Genomic DNA, 20284 nt, shown 5'->3' with positions numbered 1-20284 from the left:
TGAACTTCACGGTAAAACCAAAAACAAACGAATCGAATAATATCGATACGGCCATGGAGTATATATACTATTTCTTGCTTGAAAATTCTGACGAATGTCAATTCACGATCAGTGAATTGATGAACCAGATCAAAGGAGATTATCAACCCGATTCTCGTACGGTTGAAGTGCGTTTGAAACAAAAATACACAGACGATGTTCTGATTTCCGAAATGAACCAGCGCAAGTCTATCGTGTGTTTCAAAAATACAGGTCACAAATTGCTCACCGAAGAGTGGTATAGAAATAAAAATCCGAATCCGAAATGATGTCTTGGCAGCAGCAGGAAAAAAAATATTTTCTATGCTGTTTCACGGTACCGGAGAAGTGTCGCTAAATTCTCTATCACACAAACAATTTGTTGAATCTGTATCAAAAACTAAATTCGCTCTTTCGTCATTGCCTCCTACCGCAGTACCATCAGTAGTTGAACAAGGCCGGTTCTGAGTACAAACACCTTCTTTACTGACCAAGCCGCCTATCCGGACGTGCGTTACCGCTCCGGCACACCGTTGTCGCTTTCGTTTTTATCCTCGCGGCTTAGGTTACTAAATGCATCCGACGAGTTTCGACTTGACGGTGAGCGGCCTGCCGACAACGGATGGCAGTGCGACGTTGAGTTCGTGAGCCGTGTGAAGAAGCTGCCTCGACCCCGAAAGATTCTCGGAATCGTAGGCCGACGAACAATGCGTTTGACGAGTTTCGACTTGAAGGTGAGCGGTCTGCCGACGACGTATTGAGGTGCGACGTCAAATTCTGGAAGGTTCTGACATAAATCTGTAACATCTAACCAAGTCCACCATCTGTATAAAATGGGTTAGTATATAAAACTTGTACATCAGTCAGACTACTATTATTGTGAGACGAAAGCTTCAAAATCGTAATGATACGTGATAACGAATTTACCGGCGAAGGAATAATTATCGGATTTAGCAACGCGACGTTGAAGTTTTCGCTACAAGATATTTGGTGGCTCGTTGAGCGTGTCCGGAGAGCTCGTGTGCAACCGCACAGACTACACAGAATATATTTTCAGGACGAAACGTTAATCCTGACTTTTCAAAAATAGCAAAACAAAGTGATTGCAATTTTATCGGACATCGAACCAGATGACGATGAACGCAAAGCTGATTGGATCCAGTATCGTCAGATCAACGAGGAGTAAGAAAGAAACCGAACCGTACACGTCTAATGTTACCCACACAATCGAAGGCACATCATTTCGGTATCTTCTAGAATTTTTTCAAGGATTCTGTGTGCCTGGTGGGAGGAATACGGCTATAGAAGTCTGAATTTCAGGTCAGAAAGACAGTCTTGGATCTTGAATTTAGCTCTCATGAGGAGAACTTCAGACAAAGCAGAATTAAAACAGCGAATCGATCTGTTCTTAAAAAATATTCGCGATTTGAAAACCGTTATTAACCAGAAGTCAGAACTCGACAAAGTGACACAAAAGTTCGCAAATCTAAATTTATCAAGAAACACATAACTACTGAACATTTAAAAAAAACGCATTGCACAAAACTCAACAAAGTTGCAAGCATGAACGAATTTCTGCCGACGAAGAAATTGACGGAGCTGGAAATTTTTAAAATCTACAATGTCACCAATATTAGACGGGTCCAAACAAGGTTTGGGCAGCGTGTCGTCACAGACCTGAACAACGAATTTACCGTATCCTTACCGGCACGGACTGTGCGACTGCTGAACGAGGGCGAGACACAATATCAGAAATTGGTGCAGACGATGGAGGAGGAGCTGTTGCTCTTGCAGTATCTGGGCGGCCAGTACGGTCAAATTGAATTTAAAGATGCCTAATTTGTACACCGTACCTGGACAACGTGTGCAGCGTCTCCTTCTTACCAGCATGGACCGGGCGACTACTAAACATGATCAAGAACCAATTTCAAAAACTTAACAAAAAACTGTCGAAGAAGTTTACAATTATTCTACGTTTCATGAACTTTAAGAATATTGTACAAGTTTTTTCACAAAGCTTTCATTTTTCTGCTGTACTCCACATTAACTATGTATATATACTACCACTACTACTACTACGTTAGTTACGTTGGATGCTGTTGTTGTTTACAGCTCTCTGAAGCATACGATAAATTTTGGAAATTTAAGATATGATGTATCACACATAAAAGTATTTATCAAATCTGTTCTAAAATTTGCGAAATAATATTTTAGAAACGTAAGACATGTATGTATCACAGAAGTTTCAAGGTTTTTGTTGTTGAAAAGAAAAAACTGAAAATAAGTGAATTTGTTCTAACAGTTGTGAAATTGAAGAAAAATTTGTCTTACATTTTTTAAACAGAAAATCTGTCCATTCATCACGTACCAGGCGGGCCGCCATACCCGCCTGATAAACGATCACGTCATTTCGAGAGTTAATATTATCATTACGGCCGCCGTTCGCCGTGTGCATGCTCAACGCCAGCCGGACCGACTGTGGGAAAAAATCGTGAGGTACTCGGGAGATCCACTCTCTAAGCACCCGCACATGTGAAAGAACGTTTACGTACTCCATGGTTTTTTGCGTTGAAATTTCTGAAAACAAAGCGCATACGCGTTAAATTATTTCTATTTACTCAAGTAAAGTCGAAAATTGTTGTACACTCAAGGAAAAAAAAAACTGTATAAGTGCACTGATTTCAATCATCCACCTTGACAGTTTGAAAGCTCGACTGCTAATGAATTCATCAGACGGACGGAGCACCCCACTCTTTTTATAGCTTCTTCATATGTTTCAGGTTCACAATTAAACTAATGCCAAATCATTAAGTGATTGACACTTGTCGGTTACGTTTGCAGGATATATTTTTCTCACTCTTTCCTACTGCACTAGTGCGTAGCTCTCGAAATCGTGAACCTGACACCGTGGGCAAAGTGAATCATCCCCGTAAGGCTCTCGGTGAACGATATCTACTAAGCCTATCACAGTTCCATGTAAAACTCTAATGATTAATTCACTCTCACAGCTCTCTCTCGTACATCAGGCGTGCAAAACTTCTTCGCCAAGTTCCAGGAACCGCCTTGCCATCTTCCACGCACGCACGCCCGCACGCACATAAGCAGCGGATTCGATCGAGAAATATCTTGCAATTTTTCGTTTGTTCACGAATCTTTTCGCGAATCTTTGACCGCGTGTGTGTGTGTGTGTGCAGATATTATGATAGTGTTCACCCATTTATAAGGAATCGTGTCAGCGTAGAGCGGTCATTCTAGAGCAAGCTTTGCAACTCTATCTTTGTCAAGTGTGTGCTATTGAAAGAAGAAAAAACAAACATAGATTCCGAAAAGTGCTTAAAATAATGAAAATCATGGAGACAGCGTTCGAGATTTTATCCGAAAAATTTTCACCGACAGGGATTCAAAAGTGGATTAGATTTGGAACCTGAAATACGAAACTTTTGAATGAAGTTTCACGAAACAACGCATCAACGATCGGACAAAAGACACGAATTTTGAGCACAATTGGAATCTTGAAATCGTTAACAGCTAAATTTCAACAGTCTCGGAAAGTGGGTGACGGATTACAAAGCCGACGGAGAAGCGATCAAGTACGCTGGGAATATTTGGAGACAGCTTTCGAGAGTTGCATTAGAACGGGAGCCGTAAACAATCTGCGGCATAAAGATTCGAGCGGGTTCTTGGAAGATGCAAAACACCTCATCGTTGCAAGTCTAAAGAAGATGCTGCAAAAGGCAGGAAGTTTAAAAGCGAACCGTGTCTTGTCCTGTCGATTAAGTGTAACGGAGAACGCTGAAATTATAGAGGAAATTGAATTTTTCAATACTAAAAATCAAGTCATCCCCCAACCAACGGATATACACGGCTGGTTTGAAGAGAATGTGAAGCAAAAAGTGTTGGCTAAAATGGAGGATTTCTAAGAAAAACACTCTGGCTGTCCGTTGATCGAAATAATCAATTTCACTGTGAATATTAACAAGTACGTACCATTACGAGATAGTGTGTTCACATACACACCACTATCTAAGGATATTCAAGATAAGAAGGCTGTCGTCACATTCGTAACGGCGACTTATATTGCTTTCTTTAGTCGGTCACCGCAGCCCTATTTCCAGCCAACAACTAGAATTCCAACGAAGTTAGCTCTTACCCACATTTCAGCTCAGTATTACCGTACTACAGTACGATGGTTTGAATTTTCCAATGTCTTTAAATGAAATTCCGAAATTTAAAAACTTAAAGAACTTTCGATTAACGTCTATGGTATAGAATGTACTGAAAAAAAACAAAAGCACAGTGAAATTGTACCCGTTTACTTAAGCCGAAGTAAGTTTAATAAACCTGTAATTCATTTTTTACTTTCAGAGACTGAAATTGATGATGATATGAAAAGTTATGAAAAGAAAGTAACACATCATCTTGCATGGATTCGAAATTCATCGCGATTGACAAGTTCTCAAATTTTAAAATGTACACATTATATTTGGTTATGTGATGGGTGTCCAACTTACTTTATAGATGAAAGATGCTTGTTGGAACACAGAGTTGATTGCATGAGTATGAACCAAACCAAAGTTATTTTACAAACAGAAGAGGACAAGATTCTGAAGCTCAAAAATTTGAAGCACAAAGAAACCGTTCCGTTCTGCATTTATGTGGATCTTGAATGTTTACTGCAACCTACTCCTAAAAGTATCGGGTAAAAAAGCCATTTATCAAAAGCATATTCTGTACAGTATAGCTTATTATCTGCATTGTGCGTTTAACGATTTAATTTCCAAATTTAAAGTTGACCGTGGAGAAACTTGCATTCAATGGTTTATGAATGAGTAAGTGGAATAAGCACATACTTTGGAAGTATATTTGAAAACTGTTGAACCTATGGAACCTTTGATGCGTGATCAAATTAACTTATTTGAATCTGCTGAAATATGTCATATTTGTGAAAAAATTTCACGCCCAAAAACGTGAAACACCATGATCACTGTCATTTCACAGGAAAATATCGCGGCGCTGCTCATTCGGGCTGTAATTTGAATCATCAAAATTAAGATGCTATCCCAGTGATAATCCACAATCTATCTGGTTACGATGCGCATTTTCCGATTGGAATATCGGGGACATCATTCGACGGTACTATTCAGCTTTTACTCATTAATGAAGAGAAGTAAATTTCGTTCGCTAAATACGTCAAGGGAACGGATGAAAGTTTAGACTCCTAAATTCATTCCGCTTTATGCCGAGTAACTTTGAGAAATTGGCATCGTATTTGCATGATAATCAAAAAACAATTACACGCAAATCTTGAAGTACCTTGGATGGATTTCAGTTATTGACCGGAAAAGTTGTTTTTCCGTACGTATACATCGATAACTGGGAGAAGCTCGATAGCAGACGACTACCAACCAAAGATAAATTTTATTCTGAAGTAAACGATCAGGACATAACAAATGACGATCATGCGCATACCAAGTTTAGTAAACTTTTAACGTTCAAATTTGGAAGAATAGTCAGACTTACATTTACAGACAGACTTTTTTTTACTGGCTAACGTTTTTCAAGATTTTCGACAGAATTGTTGGATGACGTACAGACTGGACCTTTTACATTATTACACAGCGCCTGGCCTATCGTTTGACGCAATGCTAAAGTGTACCGACATTGAGCTCGAGCTTCTCACTGATATAGATATGATTATGGTCATTGAACAAGGTATTCGTGGCGGTGTGTCGTAATGCTCGAACAGACACGCACAGACCAACAATAGGTTTATGGGAGAGGCATCCTATCCAGAAGTCGAAGAATCTTATCTCATGTACTTTGATGTTGACAATTTGTACAGTGCTGCTATGAGCTTTGCCCTGCTATGCAGTTCCTTTGAATGGGTATCAGATATTAGACAATGCGACGTTCTTATCGCCTCGGACGAAGCGGAGTTCGATTACATATTAGAATTAGATTTGGAATATATCATATATAATATCCTGACGAATGGCATGAAATGCATAACGATTTAACACTGTGTCCGGAGCATTGCGTACCTCCGATTTTGAACAGTAAACAGTCGAAATTGACGACCACGCTACTTTCCAAAGAAAACTACGTCATTCATCATCGTATTTTTAAAAAACGTTTGCAATTAGGCTTAAGGTTAGCTAAAATTCACGGAATTCTGAAATTACGGCAACCACCATGGCAAGAAAATTATACAGATTTGAATACCGATTTACGAAAAAAATCCATCAACGAATTCGAAAAAAACTTTTAAAAACTAATGAATAACGCAGTTTTCGGTAAAACGATGGAAAACATTAGGAAGCACAGAGATGTCAGGCTGATCAGGAAATGGGACGGAAGATATGGTGCTAGAGCTACTATTGCCGAACCAAATTTCCATAGCTGCACGGTTTTCAAGAAAGACTTGATAATAATTGAATTAAGTGAAACGAGAATCAAATTAAATAAGTCATTGTATGCAGGCTTCTCCATTCTAGATCTTTCGAAAACCTATATTTGCGATTTTCGCTATAATTATGTTGAAACGAAATTTGGAAACCATGCGAAACTAATGTACACCGATACAGATAGTTTAATTAATCAATTCATTGTCCCTGACATATACTAGTGTATGAAAGAGGACTTGTACAAATTCGACACATCTGATTATCCACACGATAACGTCTATGGAATGCCTTCAGTAAATAATACAGTCCTCGGCCTAATAAAAGACTAGAATAATGGAAAGATAATGTTAGAATTTGTTGGATTAAGAGCTAAATTACATTCATTTCGAGTGTTAGGAGATAAGAAAGATCAAAAACGGGCGAAGGGTGTAAAAAAATCAGCATTGAAAACAATAACTTCTAACAATTACAAGGAATGTGCTTTACAACATAAAAATGTAATAAAAAATTACAATTTGATATCGAGTCAAAAACATGAAGTTTATTCTGCGGAACAAAAGAATCCTAGCACAGAGCTGGAATGACGATAAGCGAATCATATTCCACGTCACGACCGACAAGCTGCCGTGGGGCTATAGACCATGTGAATAAACTGGACCTCAAGTTATGAAATATGCTTCAGGTTTATAATTAGTGCATCGTAGCGTATAGGGTATGATTTGAAATTTAAGAGTGATGTTTATAATAGATGTATAGCGTAAGGTAACAAAGTATACTCAATATACAGAGTGTAAAATAAAGACATATTCATTGCAAAAAAATTTAATTTATTCAATTTATAATGTTACATGTTAGATTTATTTATTCAAATGTTGTGTGTACAGTCAAAACCTAACCATTTTACACATAATTTTTTCCCACGCTTCTTGAGAACCTTCACCTGTTATGGGCTGGGTTGGCTGATGACCAAACCACTCCATAAGTTTAACGCTTAGTTCAGACTAATTTTTCCGGATATAAGTTATTGGAATTTTGACACCGTTTCCCTCTTAATTGAACTGGCTTTGATATAAAAATGGTCACTTACCTTTTGTTCTTAACTGTTGATTCGGGCTCTGTGGGGCCGCTCTGCGTGCTCGGCGAGGACTGGATACGGTATTAATTGACTGATTATTTAGCTTTTATTAGCTTGTAAATTGTGTAACTTTACTTGTGGGGTTTCAAAAGAAGGGATAAATAATTATACTAGATGAATCAATTGAATGAATGCATTAAAGGTAATTGATTGGTTTACTCATGATATGGGTTTTAAAATACAACTATACGTTTATTTAATTTAGGTTTCTGAAGTTGGTTAAATTGGTTTTAGATATGTATAATGGTAGAAGAAAGTTTATATTTAAGTAAAATGACACGGAATTCGCTTAGCGCCTGACGTGATTGGATTCTTTGGTAATAGAAACTGAGAGAAAGATTTCTTGTTAAAGACTAAATGACGACCCTCTGACGACTACTGACGACTGTCCTCTTTTAAAAGATTTGCGTGGTTTTGTCTAAACTACTTCCTGATTGGTTACCAGTATCCTTAAGGGATGCTGGACCAATCAGGAGGTCCTGATAAAATTTTGAGTTTTTTCATTTTTCAAGACTACCCCCGCCCATCGGGTACGGCGTAGCATGAGAATTTATCATGAACTATCCTGCCTTTTCCACACACGCGGGTAGGAACTTCAGTGCTGTGTTTTGTATATAATAAAGATATCCTTACTTTATGTTCGCGCCAATACTGCCCAAACAGACACTTGAGATAGACCCATACGGATCTATCCGTTGCACGTGTTCAGGCCATTTGGTCCCTCTTAGGGAGTTTGTATATACGAGTCTGTTTGGGTAAGGATTGTGCCGAAGAATTATCTAAACAGTAAGGTTTTTGATAGCTTAGGGTGTTCATTTCCCGAAGTGGTAGTAAGGTGATAAAGAGAGCCGTATGCATGCAATACATACGGAGACGCAAAATAAAAAATAAAAAATATAAAATATAAATGTATTCAATGATGAATTGGAAGGTAATAAGAAATAAAACTAGTGGGTAGGGGCAGAAGACATCGAGGATGTGACACACCACAAGATAGATGTCCGGATGGTCAACCTTGAGGAACACCTGTTCGTAGAAACCGTCAGCGATGAATTGATTTCGATAATCCTTGAGCTTGTACATCACAGGATGGGTATTGTCTACTTGGCGTATCGTGAATATCTCCGTAGTTCAATTGAGAGTATAACCTTTCTCGAAAACGTTTTTGAATTTACTGATTCGAACTTTGTCGCCAGTTTTGAACTCTACCGATTCGGTAGGTATTGCTCGAAGCCCTCCGTACGCCTGACGTAATAATTGCTTTTCGTTCGCAACGGTGACATCCGATGATTTCATTTTTATGGTTCGGTGCTTTATGTTGTAAGCCGATAGCAAATCAGATAAGATGTCCAGCCACTTGTAGCTTTCTTGCATACTGAACCATTTCCATATTATACTTTTCAGCGTATGATTAAGGCGTTTACAGATGGATGCATTCAAATTACTGTACGTGGAGGAAAGTTTGATTCCATAGCGTGTCATAAGAGATTCAAATTAAGAGATCGAAAATTCCGTTCCTCTGTCCACGTGTAATTTTTTCGATACCGTCCTTGAACTAGCACAGATTCCATTGCCTTCGTAACATCATCTCCAGACTTGCTCTTTATCGGTACAGCCCAGGCATACTTCGAAAAAATATTAATGACTGTGAACATAAACATGTAGCCTTTGTTTTGTCCAGCGTACGACATCGTATCAACAAGATCTGCCTGCCAGGTCGTGTCGATGCCGCGCACATCTACACGTCGACGCGGGTAATTCCAGCGTGTAGGCTTATGGATTTCCGTCACTAGCGCTAGTTTTTCCTCGTTCATATTCCAATGATCTTAGTCTTGCGTCCAATTTAAAAATGATTTCGGCGTTTTGAATCGACAGGACTCCGCCTGCTCTCAAATCTTCGTAGAAGGTATCCAAGGCTATACTCGTGGTGATCTCCAAAGCTTCGATCATTTGATCGCGGTTGTTCATTTTGTTTCAGCAGTAATTTGACTTTCTGTCGTAAGATTTTTAAAGTTACAGCATTGTTCGCCTCTGCAGGATCTGCGAATTCTGTATATCGTAATGCACGTCCGCTGTTATTTGAAACCCAACACCTGGAAGACCGCGAGTGCTCGCAGCTGTGCTTTTATTTAGCTGACGTCCAAACATGTCGACGCTTATCTCGTGAATGATTGCAGAAGTGATGAGAGTTGGCTAATAAATAATTTCGGCTTCCCATAATTCTTCAAGAATCGACATAATTTCTTTGTTTTGACTTGTATTCCCAGCTGCTTGAGATACCATGAACAAACGGAGAAGCTCCACCAACTCGGTAGCGTCGTCCCAGAAAATATAATCAATCTTAAACCTTGTCGAGTAACCCAAGCTTGAGGTAGCAAAACATCTTTGCCCGTACGCTTCGACATCTGCGATGATGGGGATACGCCTTTGTCTAATGTAAAAATATTGAGCAGTTCTGCGATTAGATACTTGAATTTGGCGCTCTGAGTGTTCGGATAGGCTCGGTGGCGCTGTAGTATTTTCTCTGAGCATTTGTTGCGGAAAGGATATTTCTGTAGTTCTCATTGTCAAGTGGGTAACGTCAGTGTCGTTGGGCATCTTTTATCAACAGCTCTAGCAGTTTCTGAATTTTCGGACAGAGTGTACCGCCTATGCGGACGGCATCGCGCTCGAAGCTTATCGGTGAGTCACCAACCATCAGCCCGGCAGTAGAAAGACTCCGTACCCCGTACACCGTATCCAACTCATGCTTTGTTTATCGTTAAGCATCTCAAGATATTCATTTTCTGACCTTGCCGACGACTCTGCGATTATAGTTTGATCCCCTTCCTCTGCAGTTGCGAAAGAATCTTGTGTTTATGATTCTATTTCGTTCTTCGGATCATCCTTCGTTTCAGTTTTGATTTCGTCCTTTGCCTCTTCCTTGATAGGTTTCGTGCCTCGAGAAACATTAAATAACTTTCGCAGCGGGGTTACCACAGGTTTGAAGACATCCTTCATTGTTTCCTGCAGCGAATCTTTTCCCGTCCTGAGGATTCTATGCTCTCGATGAATTGCATTACTCGCTTGAACAATATGACGCAAGACTTCTCTTTCCTCACGAATTTCCTGCACGTCGATACAACTAGCTTTGGAAAGCTACTGTTTTGTTTCCTTCGATGATCGTGTATTTTATTCTCTTGTCATGTTTATGAAATTGTCAAATCCCTTCCCATACCGACCATTACCGAACTCTCTATTCTTGTCGATCACCACGAACCCATATTTTTCACCGTTACAGCATACCATCCACAAGTTTTTGAACTGTGTGTATGACATATCGGTGTTTAGATGATCGTTGTACACATGTCTCAGGTTCCTCTTATCTTGTATGAGTAAGACCAGCAAGTTGGTATTGTCGCGATCAAGATGATTTGGGATTCGAGCGTACGTCTGACAAAGTAAGAAACAGTCTACGTCATGATGTCTAACGTTACAGAAGTACGCGCGTATGTTGTCCTGCCTCTCGCATGCTACGTCATCGAACATTATGGTCGAGTTGGGTTGCGTCTCGTTCGGTGCAATGACATGCTCATGCTCGTTAAAGGGAAAGTACTCATCACCTTCGATCCTTTCGTGCATTTGACTCAGAAACTTGTATGTCGGTTAATTGAGAGATTTTGAGTAAACGTACAGGTTTTCGAACCTCAAACCGTTTGAATACGTCATAAAGCGATCTAGTGGGAAAGGTTTGGTAAATAGCAATGTGAACAAACTCCCGATCGCGTTGCATATTCCCGGTTACCAATACTGCGGTCATGGTACGAAGTTGACGAGAAGACTCATAAGAGGCGATTCCAGTATCAATGCTCTCGGGGCAGCATGTCAGGAACACGATATAGCGTATTCGAAAAATCTTGAGAACCTTGAAGCTAGAAGCACCGCGGACGAAATATTAGCCCGAAAAGTCAGGAAACGGGTTTTCGCAACGGACGAGAATTTAGGTGAAAAAGCAACCGTTCGGGATACAGCTAACACGATGAAGATGAAAACAAAGTTAGGCATGAGGTGTCGAAATCCAAAGATCATTTTCTTGGACAAAATCATACGCGCGGCAAAACAGTCTGTGATTCCGAGCCATCACGCGAAAAGAAGCATCAAGTCTGCACTCAAAGGTGCTCGAGAAGCTGTGAAAAAAGCAGGTGGTGAACATAACGTCCGATCACTACGCGCCTTACCGGTACTCTCAAGAAATGGCGGATTTATACCTTTTCTCATACCTCTTTTTGCCGGTCTCAGCCCTACAGGTGCGTTAGCGGGGGGTGTTGTGGATAAAGCGAAGGCTGTGAACGATGCAAGCTCAGCTGAACGAGAATTCGAGAAAAGCAAAAGGCATTACAAATCGATGGCATTGGGTAAAGGTCTCTATCTTAGACCATACAAAAAAGCTTCCGGTCTTCGACTTTTAAAAAACTAAGTGAAAAGCTACTACGCCAAGCTTTAACCAACTGGGATTTGCTAAAGTATGCAAAAATCATGAAAACTACATAGATCGTAGGTGTTTTTATGCGCAACGAAATGCCTAAAAACGGACCGCGTAGAAGCGAGGCAGCTGTCGTCAATCTTGACGATAAGGATGGCCCCGGGACACACTGGGTTACATATGAGAAACGTGGTAACGATGTCGTTGTTACTCGCACCCCTGGCCCGACGCTCACATGCTAAGGCCGGCTCCGGTAATAGCGCGAACGGACCTACATGGGTAAAAATTACACGCATTCTTATGCAAAATGCGAACAAGCTGATACACTACGCTTACGCCCGCGCAGCCGCTTCGCACGTGCCTCTGTGCCGGCCGGCCTCTCTCCATGGTCCCCGCCTGACTATGAGGCAAGGCTGTCAGGCCGATAAACACACACATTCCGGTGACGTTCGACCAGCGAACACCTGCCAAAAACACGGCAAAAACTCTAAGCCTTTATATAACAGCGAAAGAAAAAGAGAATAAAAATCTTTCCTCTTCAGGACTAACTTTTCGTCACAAATTGTCGCTTTCTTTACCTCGTATTCCTACCCCTCTTACTCCCATCCACCTTCATTTCCCTCCATAAACCCGTCTCTCTTCTCTTCTTCTTTCCTTCCGTTCCCTTTCTCTTTCTCACGTCGTTGCCGCACCGGCAGCGACCGTCTCTTTCCTCCCTCCTTTCCACCTCTTTTCTATCCCCTCGCCCTTCCCTCCTTTCCTCGGGGTATAACAACGTATATTTTGACAGTTTCGGTCATCTTCAACCTCCTTAAGACTCCGTGAAATATCTTGGTGTTGGTAGCGTTGAGTACAACAATAAAAGATATCAGGATTACGAAATATTCGATTGTGAACATTTGTGTCTGAAATTTATAAGCGATGAGCTACATAGATATGACACGTAATTTAATAATGTCAGTCCAATACTTGCAGACATGGATGATTCGTTTACGTTAACAATATCGGGAATGTCTTTGAATCTCAAAGCGCAATTTCTTTCCCGGATCGAACTTGCTCTAAAAAAAATTCTGCTCGGCCTCGTTGAACTATTAACCTCGAATTCCATTCCCAACGTTGACGTCGGTCACAAAAAAATATACATAGCCGATAAAGTACTCACCATATCTACTGGCAGCCACAAAATTGAGGATATTGAAAAGTATGTTCAGAGCGCGTTAAAAAACACCAACATTGAAATCGGCATAAAGCCCAACAATAATACATTATGCAGCAAAAGTAAATGTAACCGCAACATAAATTTTAAACCTGCGGATACTATTTGTCAGCTTCTTGGATTTACACCACGGGCATTGTCAGCTCACCAAACTCACCGTTCGAATGCAGCATCACAACGGGTGCCTACGTCAATGAGCGCAAAGTGCAGAATATTAACAATGTCTTCTCTATCGTTCCGCCGGGACATAAGATCGTAGAAGTGCCGTTACACATTATTTACCTTTCGATCACCGTCAAGACCATAGATCACATAGAGCTTCGGTTTGTCGATTAAGATGGAGACCTGGTTAATTTTCATGGAAAAGTTCTAATTATGAGACTGCACATAAAATCGCAATGAAAGATGGGTATTGTATATAACATAGAATTCAAATTTGAAACTTTTTGTGATTTGTAAAAAATTAACGATGGAGCCAGGAATCGAACCTGGCGTCTGGAGATGCTTGGCCGGAGCCTTACTCTACTAGACCACCTAGCAGCCTTGACTCTGTTGTCTTTAATTTCGCTCATCATCTCTAACCTGTGATCTAAGCTAGGTGGTCCAGTGGAGTAAGGTGCCGGCTAAGCATCTCTAGATGCCAGGTTCAATTCCTGGCTCCATCATCAATTTTTCGAAATCACCAAAATTTTAGAATTTACATCTTATAGTATTTTTTTTCTCGCGAATATTGATATGTGTATGTTTATATCATTAATAGACGGCCTTGTCCGTCTTACGTTGCTTTCGTCAATAGTTGAAATATGGTTGTAAACATGTCACCTACACACTAATATTCTATAATTGTGCTCTGAAGAGACGAATTTCTTAACACATTGTATATAACAGATTACCCAAGAAGAGTTATATTAGTAAGTCAGCATGTCCGGATCAAGTCAGTCATCGATCTATTCTCGAACCGCGAACACGTCGAAACGTGGAGTTCCTGAAAGCTCTGGGTCTCAAACTGACACCTTTTGGAAATGGAATTGCCGACAAATAAAACTGCGATCCTGCTGTTTCGTTGTCTGCTACGTACCATGGAGGATCTCAAGCATTCAAACGCCTGTCGTCTTCAACAAATCAATTGCACACCAAGAAACACATGTACATGAAACAAAATGTACGCATCGTCAACTTTCAACAACAGCAATGAGATTCGAATCACTGTTTAGCATGAAGATTTATGCACACTACCGAGCATGAGTTTGCTGCTTATCTCTGGAAAATTGGTCAAATCGGACGGCACTGCAGCAGCGATCACAACCCTAGTCAATAACGCCATCTTCCATTTGTTCGAAGATGTACGGTACGAACTAAACACTGTAAAGATCGATAGATGCAAAAACGTTGGTCTCACCAACCTGCTGAAGGGTTTCGCTTCGCTCAACCCTGGTCAGAGTTAGCTCATGAAATATGTTGGATGGCTTTCAAGCCACCTATTACGCCAAAGAATCCGAACCTTTGTTGACGAAAAGCGAATTTCTACAGTACGAACCTTTGATTTCCATCGACTGTTTGATACAAAACGAGGCTCTGAAATCCGGACCAGTAGATATTCGTATCGAATTTGCGGCTGAAAACAACTTTCCTACTGGTACATCTGCCTACTGCTTGATTTTACATGATCGTATAATTGAATATAATCCGCTGACTGGTGGGATGAGGAAATCGGTATAAAAACCTTGAAGTTTGTGACGGTTGATTCATCATTTTTCACGATCGAGTTCATAGCCGACGTGAAAGAATTCAGGAGAACAGGTACCGGTCTTACACCAAGTGAGTTGGCAGTTGTGTCATTCGACGAAGATACCAACCCGTCAATTTTTCTCTTCGAACCTCCGTACGATTGAAATTCTTCACTCACTTCATTATAAAGCGACAATTTATGGCTGTCACGAAATTATCACGGGTTATCCTGGGAAGGTGGCGATTCATCTTTTGAGAAGCTTGAATTCACCATCGAATACGTGTCGCTGCGTGATGCTTCAACATTTTACATAAAAGGTTTGGAGGAGAAAATTTGGCTGCAGAAAATTCAGAGTGAAAAAGTTCAAGTGTTGATTTGATGGATTTGGGTTGTCCGTTGTTGCAGAAATTGAATAAAATTTCAGAAACTAATTCGAACTGTGCGCATCATGCTATATTTTATCCAAATTGTGTAGCTCAAAACGTATTGTCACTGCGAAATGCTCTGTTGAAACACAAAGGCCAATCGGTGTCTACTCGAACAGTTCTTCATTCCCATTGTCTAAAGCATGGGTACGATACCGTTGAGTTAGAAATATGTAGTCACACTTATACATCAATATTACGAATTCTATATAAGACTGTTATCTTAAATTTTTCCAATCAAATATCTTTCGACATCAATATCAACCGTTAAATCAGAACCTCTGTCCTGCTAGTTAAGAGTTTATCTCAGAAACTTTCAGTATTCAACGTCGCACCGAAATCCTTTGACCGCGGGCCGCTTAACGTCAAGTCAGCACTCGTCGGACGATTCCGAGAATTGTTTAGCGACCTATATTTCGTTCAGGGTCGTTGCATGAGCTTCCCAACGTTGTACCTCCCCCTTGAAACCTTTCAATCGTCGGAGAATCTGCTCAAACCTTCGGGAAGCTCTCCAAACCTGATATGTACGGGGATTCTCCGTCGAATCTCTGAGGGTTCACGGTCGATGAACATAGTAACTCAGAGCGCCATTGATCTGGTAAGAGTAAGACCTATGGTAACTGATAGCTAATTTTAAGCACTTCTTACCAACGAAGAACGCACAAGGGATAAAAATTACTGCAATTTCGGGGGTTTTTACCAATGATCATGGTTATTTGGGAACATTTTTTTACCGACGATCGATTGGTAGAGCACACTTTATCTTACGAGGGGTGGAGGGTAACCTTTGAGGGTTTGTGTCTGGAGCTTGCCGGTGAAGAATCTGTTTCTACGCAGAACCGGCCTTGCTATACTACTTCCAATGTTGTTATTCACTCGTTCAGCTATTCTGAAATTCGGATGTTCCATGATTCAGAATGTATATTCACACTCTCAAATAATCTTCCATTCGGCCAACATCTTAATACACATTTCTTCTGTTTTTCTCCGCTAGATTTTCTCATTGTACTTTCGGTATCTTTGATAATAGATTAATTGTATACTCAAATATTCAACTCCGCAATATTAGTTCCTATTCTCTCTTATCTTTGATACGTTTGCGTAGTTGACGGGTTACAAACCTGAAATAGGCTATCATAACATCACGGCTGGGTGTAGATGTGATTATCGATTGCCCCTCGTTGAGACCACAATCATCCATTCCGTAACAGTAAAATAAACATTGAAATAGTATCGTATACTATTTTCCTATTAAGTTGCGCAAAGTTCGACCACTACAAGTATTTTGAATAATTGAAACGTATGGAACGGTGGCGTTGGGGCGCTGGGACGGGGGGGTTCGCGGGGGCGAAGCCCCCCCGCCCCCAAAAAACAAATTATCGAACTGTTATAAATTTATTAAATTAAGAAAAATCTGATCTATCTATTATTTTTAATGGTTTTTGGTGCCTCGCTATCCGTATTACTTTGTACGTTATTCATAGTTATTCACTCTCACTTTACTTGTTCTTTCTGAAGAGCTGATGCGAAGCGACTGATACTTTGACGTTCGTTGTCCGTATTAAGAAAACGGCAGAATACAAAACACAGAACGCACGTTTTGACAGGTCCATTTCAGACGACAAAGATGTAAACAAACCGGCGCGCTGAGCTGAGAACTGAGTGCCGGTTTGTTTACATCTTTGAAACGTGCGTTCTGTGTTTTGTATTCTGCCGTTTTCTTAATACGGACAATGAACGTCAAAGTTTCGCTCGCACGTGTTAGTGCGAAGAAAGTGCCGCAAAGATGGCGCGCGCGTACATACCTTGGAACCGCTCGTATACTCTTATAGATTCCCGCACGCCCACCACATTCCCGCTCGCTCAGCTACATCCCCATTCGCTCAGTTGCATTCCCGCACGCTTTTGTCAAAGTGTGGGAAAGTGGTACTTTTCGAACGCAAATGCATGCGCAAAATCGAACTTTGCCCACGATAATAGGAAAAAACAATTCAATCAGGACTACTTATCTATATCATATGTCTTTACTAAATTTTTCAATTTAAGCTGTACTGGTCCCCTTAAAGGGCTGCAAGCACAGGGTCTCTACAATACTGCAGACTTTCTTGTATGGGCCGACGCTGTGCGTAAGCCTGTTATATTTCTGCAGTGCAAGCTTTTCACCAATACCTTCAGAGCAGGGCTAGCGGCGTGCACAAAAATGTAGTAGACAATCGCTATTCTTTGCCTACTACAGACAACGGAGCAGTATTCAATAGTTTTTGTTAGCAGATCACCAGGCTGGAAGGGGCGGGATCGGACAGCTGCAAGTCATGATTGTTCATAGGAATGATCAAATAGGAAAACCGTACAAGCGTATATCATAAGGAGTTTACAAAAATTGAACCCATTCCTTTCAATCTCATGCTAATGTATTCGAACAACCTATTTCACTAATCAGGAGTCTTGCCTTCAAGTAATTAAACCGCCTCAGCCAATAATTATAGATTTGCGAGAAAATGCAACCCTCTCGAACTACATTATTTATAGAAACCCCAATAGAGAGCAAAGCAGAAACGGAACCAATTTAGATTCAGATGAGAGACTTATTATTATATATTATAGAAAGGGAATCATAGTGAATCTTAGAACCTCAAAACTCTAGTAACATCTATATGATTGTTACAAGTAAACCAAACCGTTTTTGAAACCTTACTCTGAACACTGATGAAAAGAACTTCTTAATAAATATGTATTCAAACTAAGATCTGTTATACAAAATTATATTTCAATCACACATAGTGTTGTTGGCGCGATCTGAAACTACCTCAATCTCGAGAATCGGTAAACTTTAGGACAAGTTCTGAAGAACTGATCAGCAGACCTCATGGATTCGAATATATTATAATACGTAAGTCCGATGAACAACCAAACTACACAGACAATCAGAGCTATCTCGCGATGTTCCTGTCAGAATGCAACAATAATATTCAACTGCTGATTTTGTAGTGAGCCTGTTACAGATCAGACTATTGCACTGGGCATTGGTACGATATAAGATAATAGGCGCGTCGAAGAAGCACTTATCAGTGTGATTTTTAGATACCAATTTCAATCTACTCTTGCTGATGAAGTTGCTGCAGACATTTGCCTATTAGCACTCAAGCTGGGTCCTAGTTTACCTCAGTCCTTGGCACCTACCTAATTGAGATGAAGACATAAAAGAAGAAAAATATCGGACATAGCCATCTGGGAAGAAGAAAAAATGCCTAACCTAACCTGTGCATCGGTCGTGCTAGTATCTCAATATTTAGTGTAAACTCTACAACGATTGGTTGCATTTTCAATTCTCGTACTTCGGTAAAAACATTTGATATGTAGAGTTGATTCAAAGAAACACGCAATGCATTATTTGATTCATCATATGGCTATAATCTGATTGAGTAGAAATTGAAATTGGCCACCCTTTCGAGTACATCTGTAGCCGTAACAATATTAATAGTAATAATGATGGTCGTGGTGATGATGGTAGTGATGGTGGTGTTGGTGGTGGTGGTGAAGGTAGTGGCAGTGGTAGCGGTGCTGGTCATAGTCTTCGTCATCATCTTTATTTATTACAATTATGTTTGCAAAGCTACAAGAATGAAGGAGGAAGGGATAGGAATAAGCAGTAGGTTGGCAGTCGTAATAGAAGCATCCGCATTCGCTCGAGGGACTAGAGCAACTGTTGAGAATCTTGTCCGGGTCTAGCCAGACTCGAGCCCAAATCACCGACCAGCAACTCGGCGTCTGAACGCCGTTACCTGTCTTACATTTTTTCAAGTTGCCCTCAGAGCCTCATTGACAAGTTAGGGACTTGAACCCGAGTCCTCCCGCTCCGTAGACTCAAATGCTAGCATCTGAGACACTACGGTTGGTAGTGGTCCATAATAGTGGAATGTTAAGGGGTCTAGTAACCTCTAATTTTAATGAAATGGATTCTAAAAAGATGCATGAACGTGAGCATAAGAATGCCCTACCTCAAACAGTTGAAGATGCCATTCGACCTATATGACGATCTCAGTTCAGATGAATTGTTAGTGCGGTGTGAAGGAGGTTCCCACCAAGCTACAACCCGTCAACGGTTGTACAATAAGGGACTTACCAACAGTGTACTCCCTTTATGTAGCACGAGTTTGACGAATAAAATAGCATTTGTAAGGAAACTGAGAAACGGGGAGGAGAGCGTATGATGACGAGGGGTTTCCCTCGACTCTCGGTGACCCGTGAACTCCGTAATGGGAACAGGCGGTTTGGGAATGCCAGGTGTACCAATAGTTCGTAGGAGCCTACGAGGGACAAGTCTACGGAGTGGTAATACGATCTCAGCATCTTCCTGAGAAAGAGACGACTGGATAGCGTACACGCACACCAAAAAAGCCAGCCAGATCGTGAGGTAATGCGATCAGGTGCTTTCGCGACGGAAGTGCTACTGTACCTTACTTGCATCTGGGGGTAGCAGAAGCGAGCATGTGCTACGCATGCGTGGCGACGAGTACGCATGCTGAGCGAAGGTGTTGAGTGATGTAGAAGCAAGCTTGGCACTTGTGGCCACTTGCGGTTCGAGCTTCGAATAAAGCAGATATCGAATGATTCCATCTTCGCAAGTCACCCCGCAATATTCTTTCTTCTCATTAGGCACTATGTGGTTACACGTTTTCCGGAAGTACGGCAGCTACGGGGGTGGCCAGCCTACCAACGGTGGCCCACCACTCTAACGGCTACGGATGTTCAAGTCCTAACCCGAGATTCGTTCCTCGAAGTGTGAGCCTGTGTGTGTTTGTCACAGACCTGGATACGATAACTATCCGTTATTTCGCGTCTTACGGAATTCCGGAGAAGGTACGTTTGACGAGATGCACATCACTTCCGAGTCA

At 40.9% G+C, this 20284-nt stretch overlaps 1 protein-coding gene across 1 annotated transcript in view; it reads right to left on the bottom strand.

The window, feature by feature from the left end:
• Positions 1-2067: 2067 nt before the first annotated feature.
• Positions 2068-20284, bottom strand: part of LOC124186843 (regulating synaptic membrane exocytosis protein 1) — a 1552625-nt gene continuing 1534408 nt past the window's right edge. Inside the window, exon 18 of the mRNA XM_046578894.1 lies at positions 2068-2134. Within this exon, the coding sequence (XP_046434850.1) occupies position 2134 (1 nt within the window). The 3' untranslated portion in view covers positions 2068-2133. The remainder of the gene's footprint in view (positions 2135-20284) is intronic.

This window comes from Neodiprion fabricii, chromosome 7 (assembly GCF_021155785.1).
Source record: "Neodiprion fabricii isolate iyNeoFabr1 chromosome 7, iyNeoFabr1.1, whole genome shotgun sequence".
NCBI classification, from domain to species: domain Eukaryota; kingdom Metazoa; phylum Arthropoda; class Insecta; order Hymenoptera; family Diprionidae; genus Neodiprion; species Neodiprion fabricii.
Note: the sequence above shows the minus strand (reverse complement) of the source record. Positions and strands in the feature narration are given on the sequence as shown.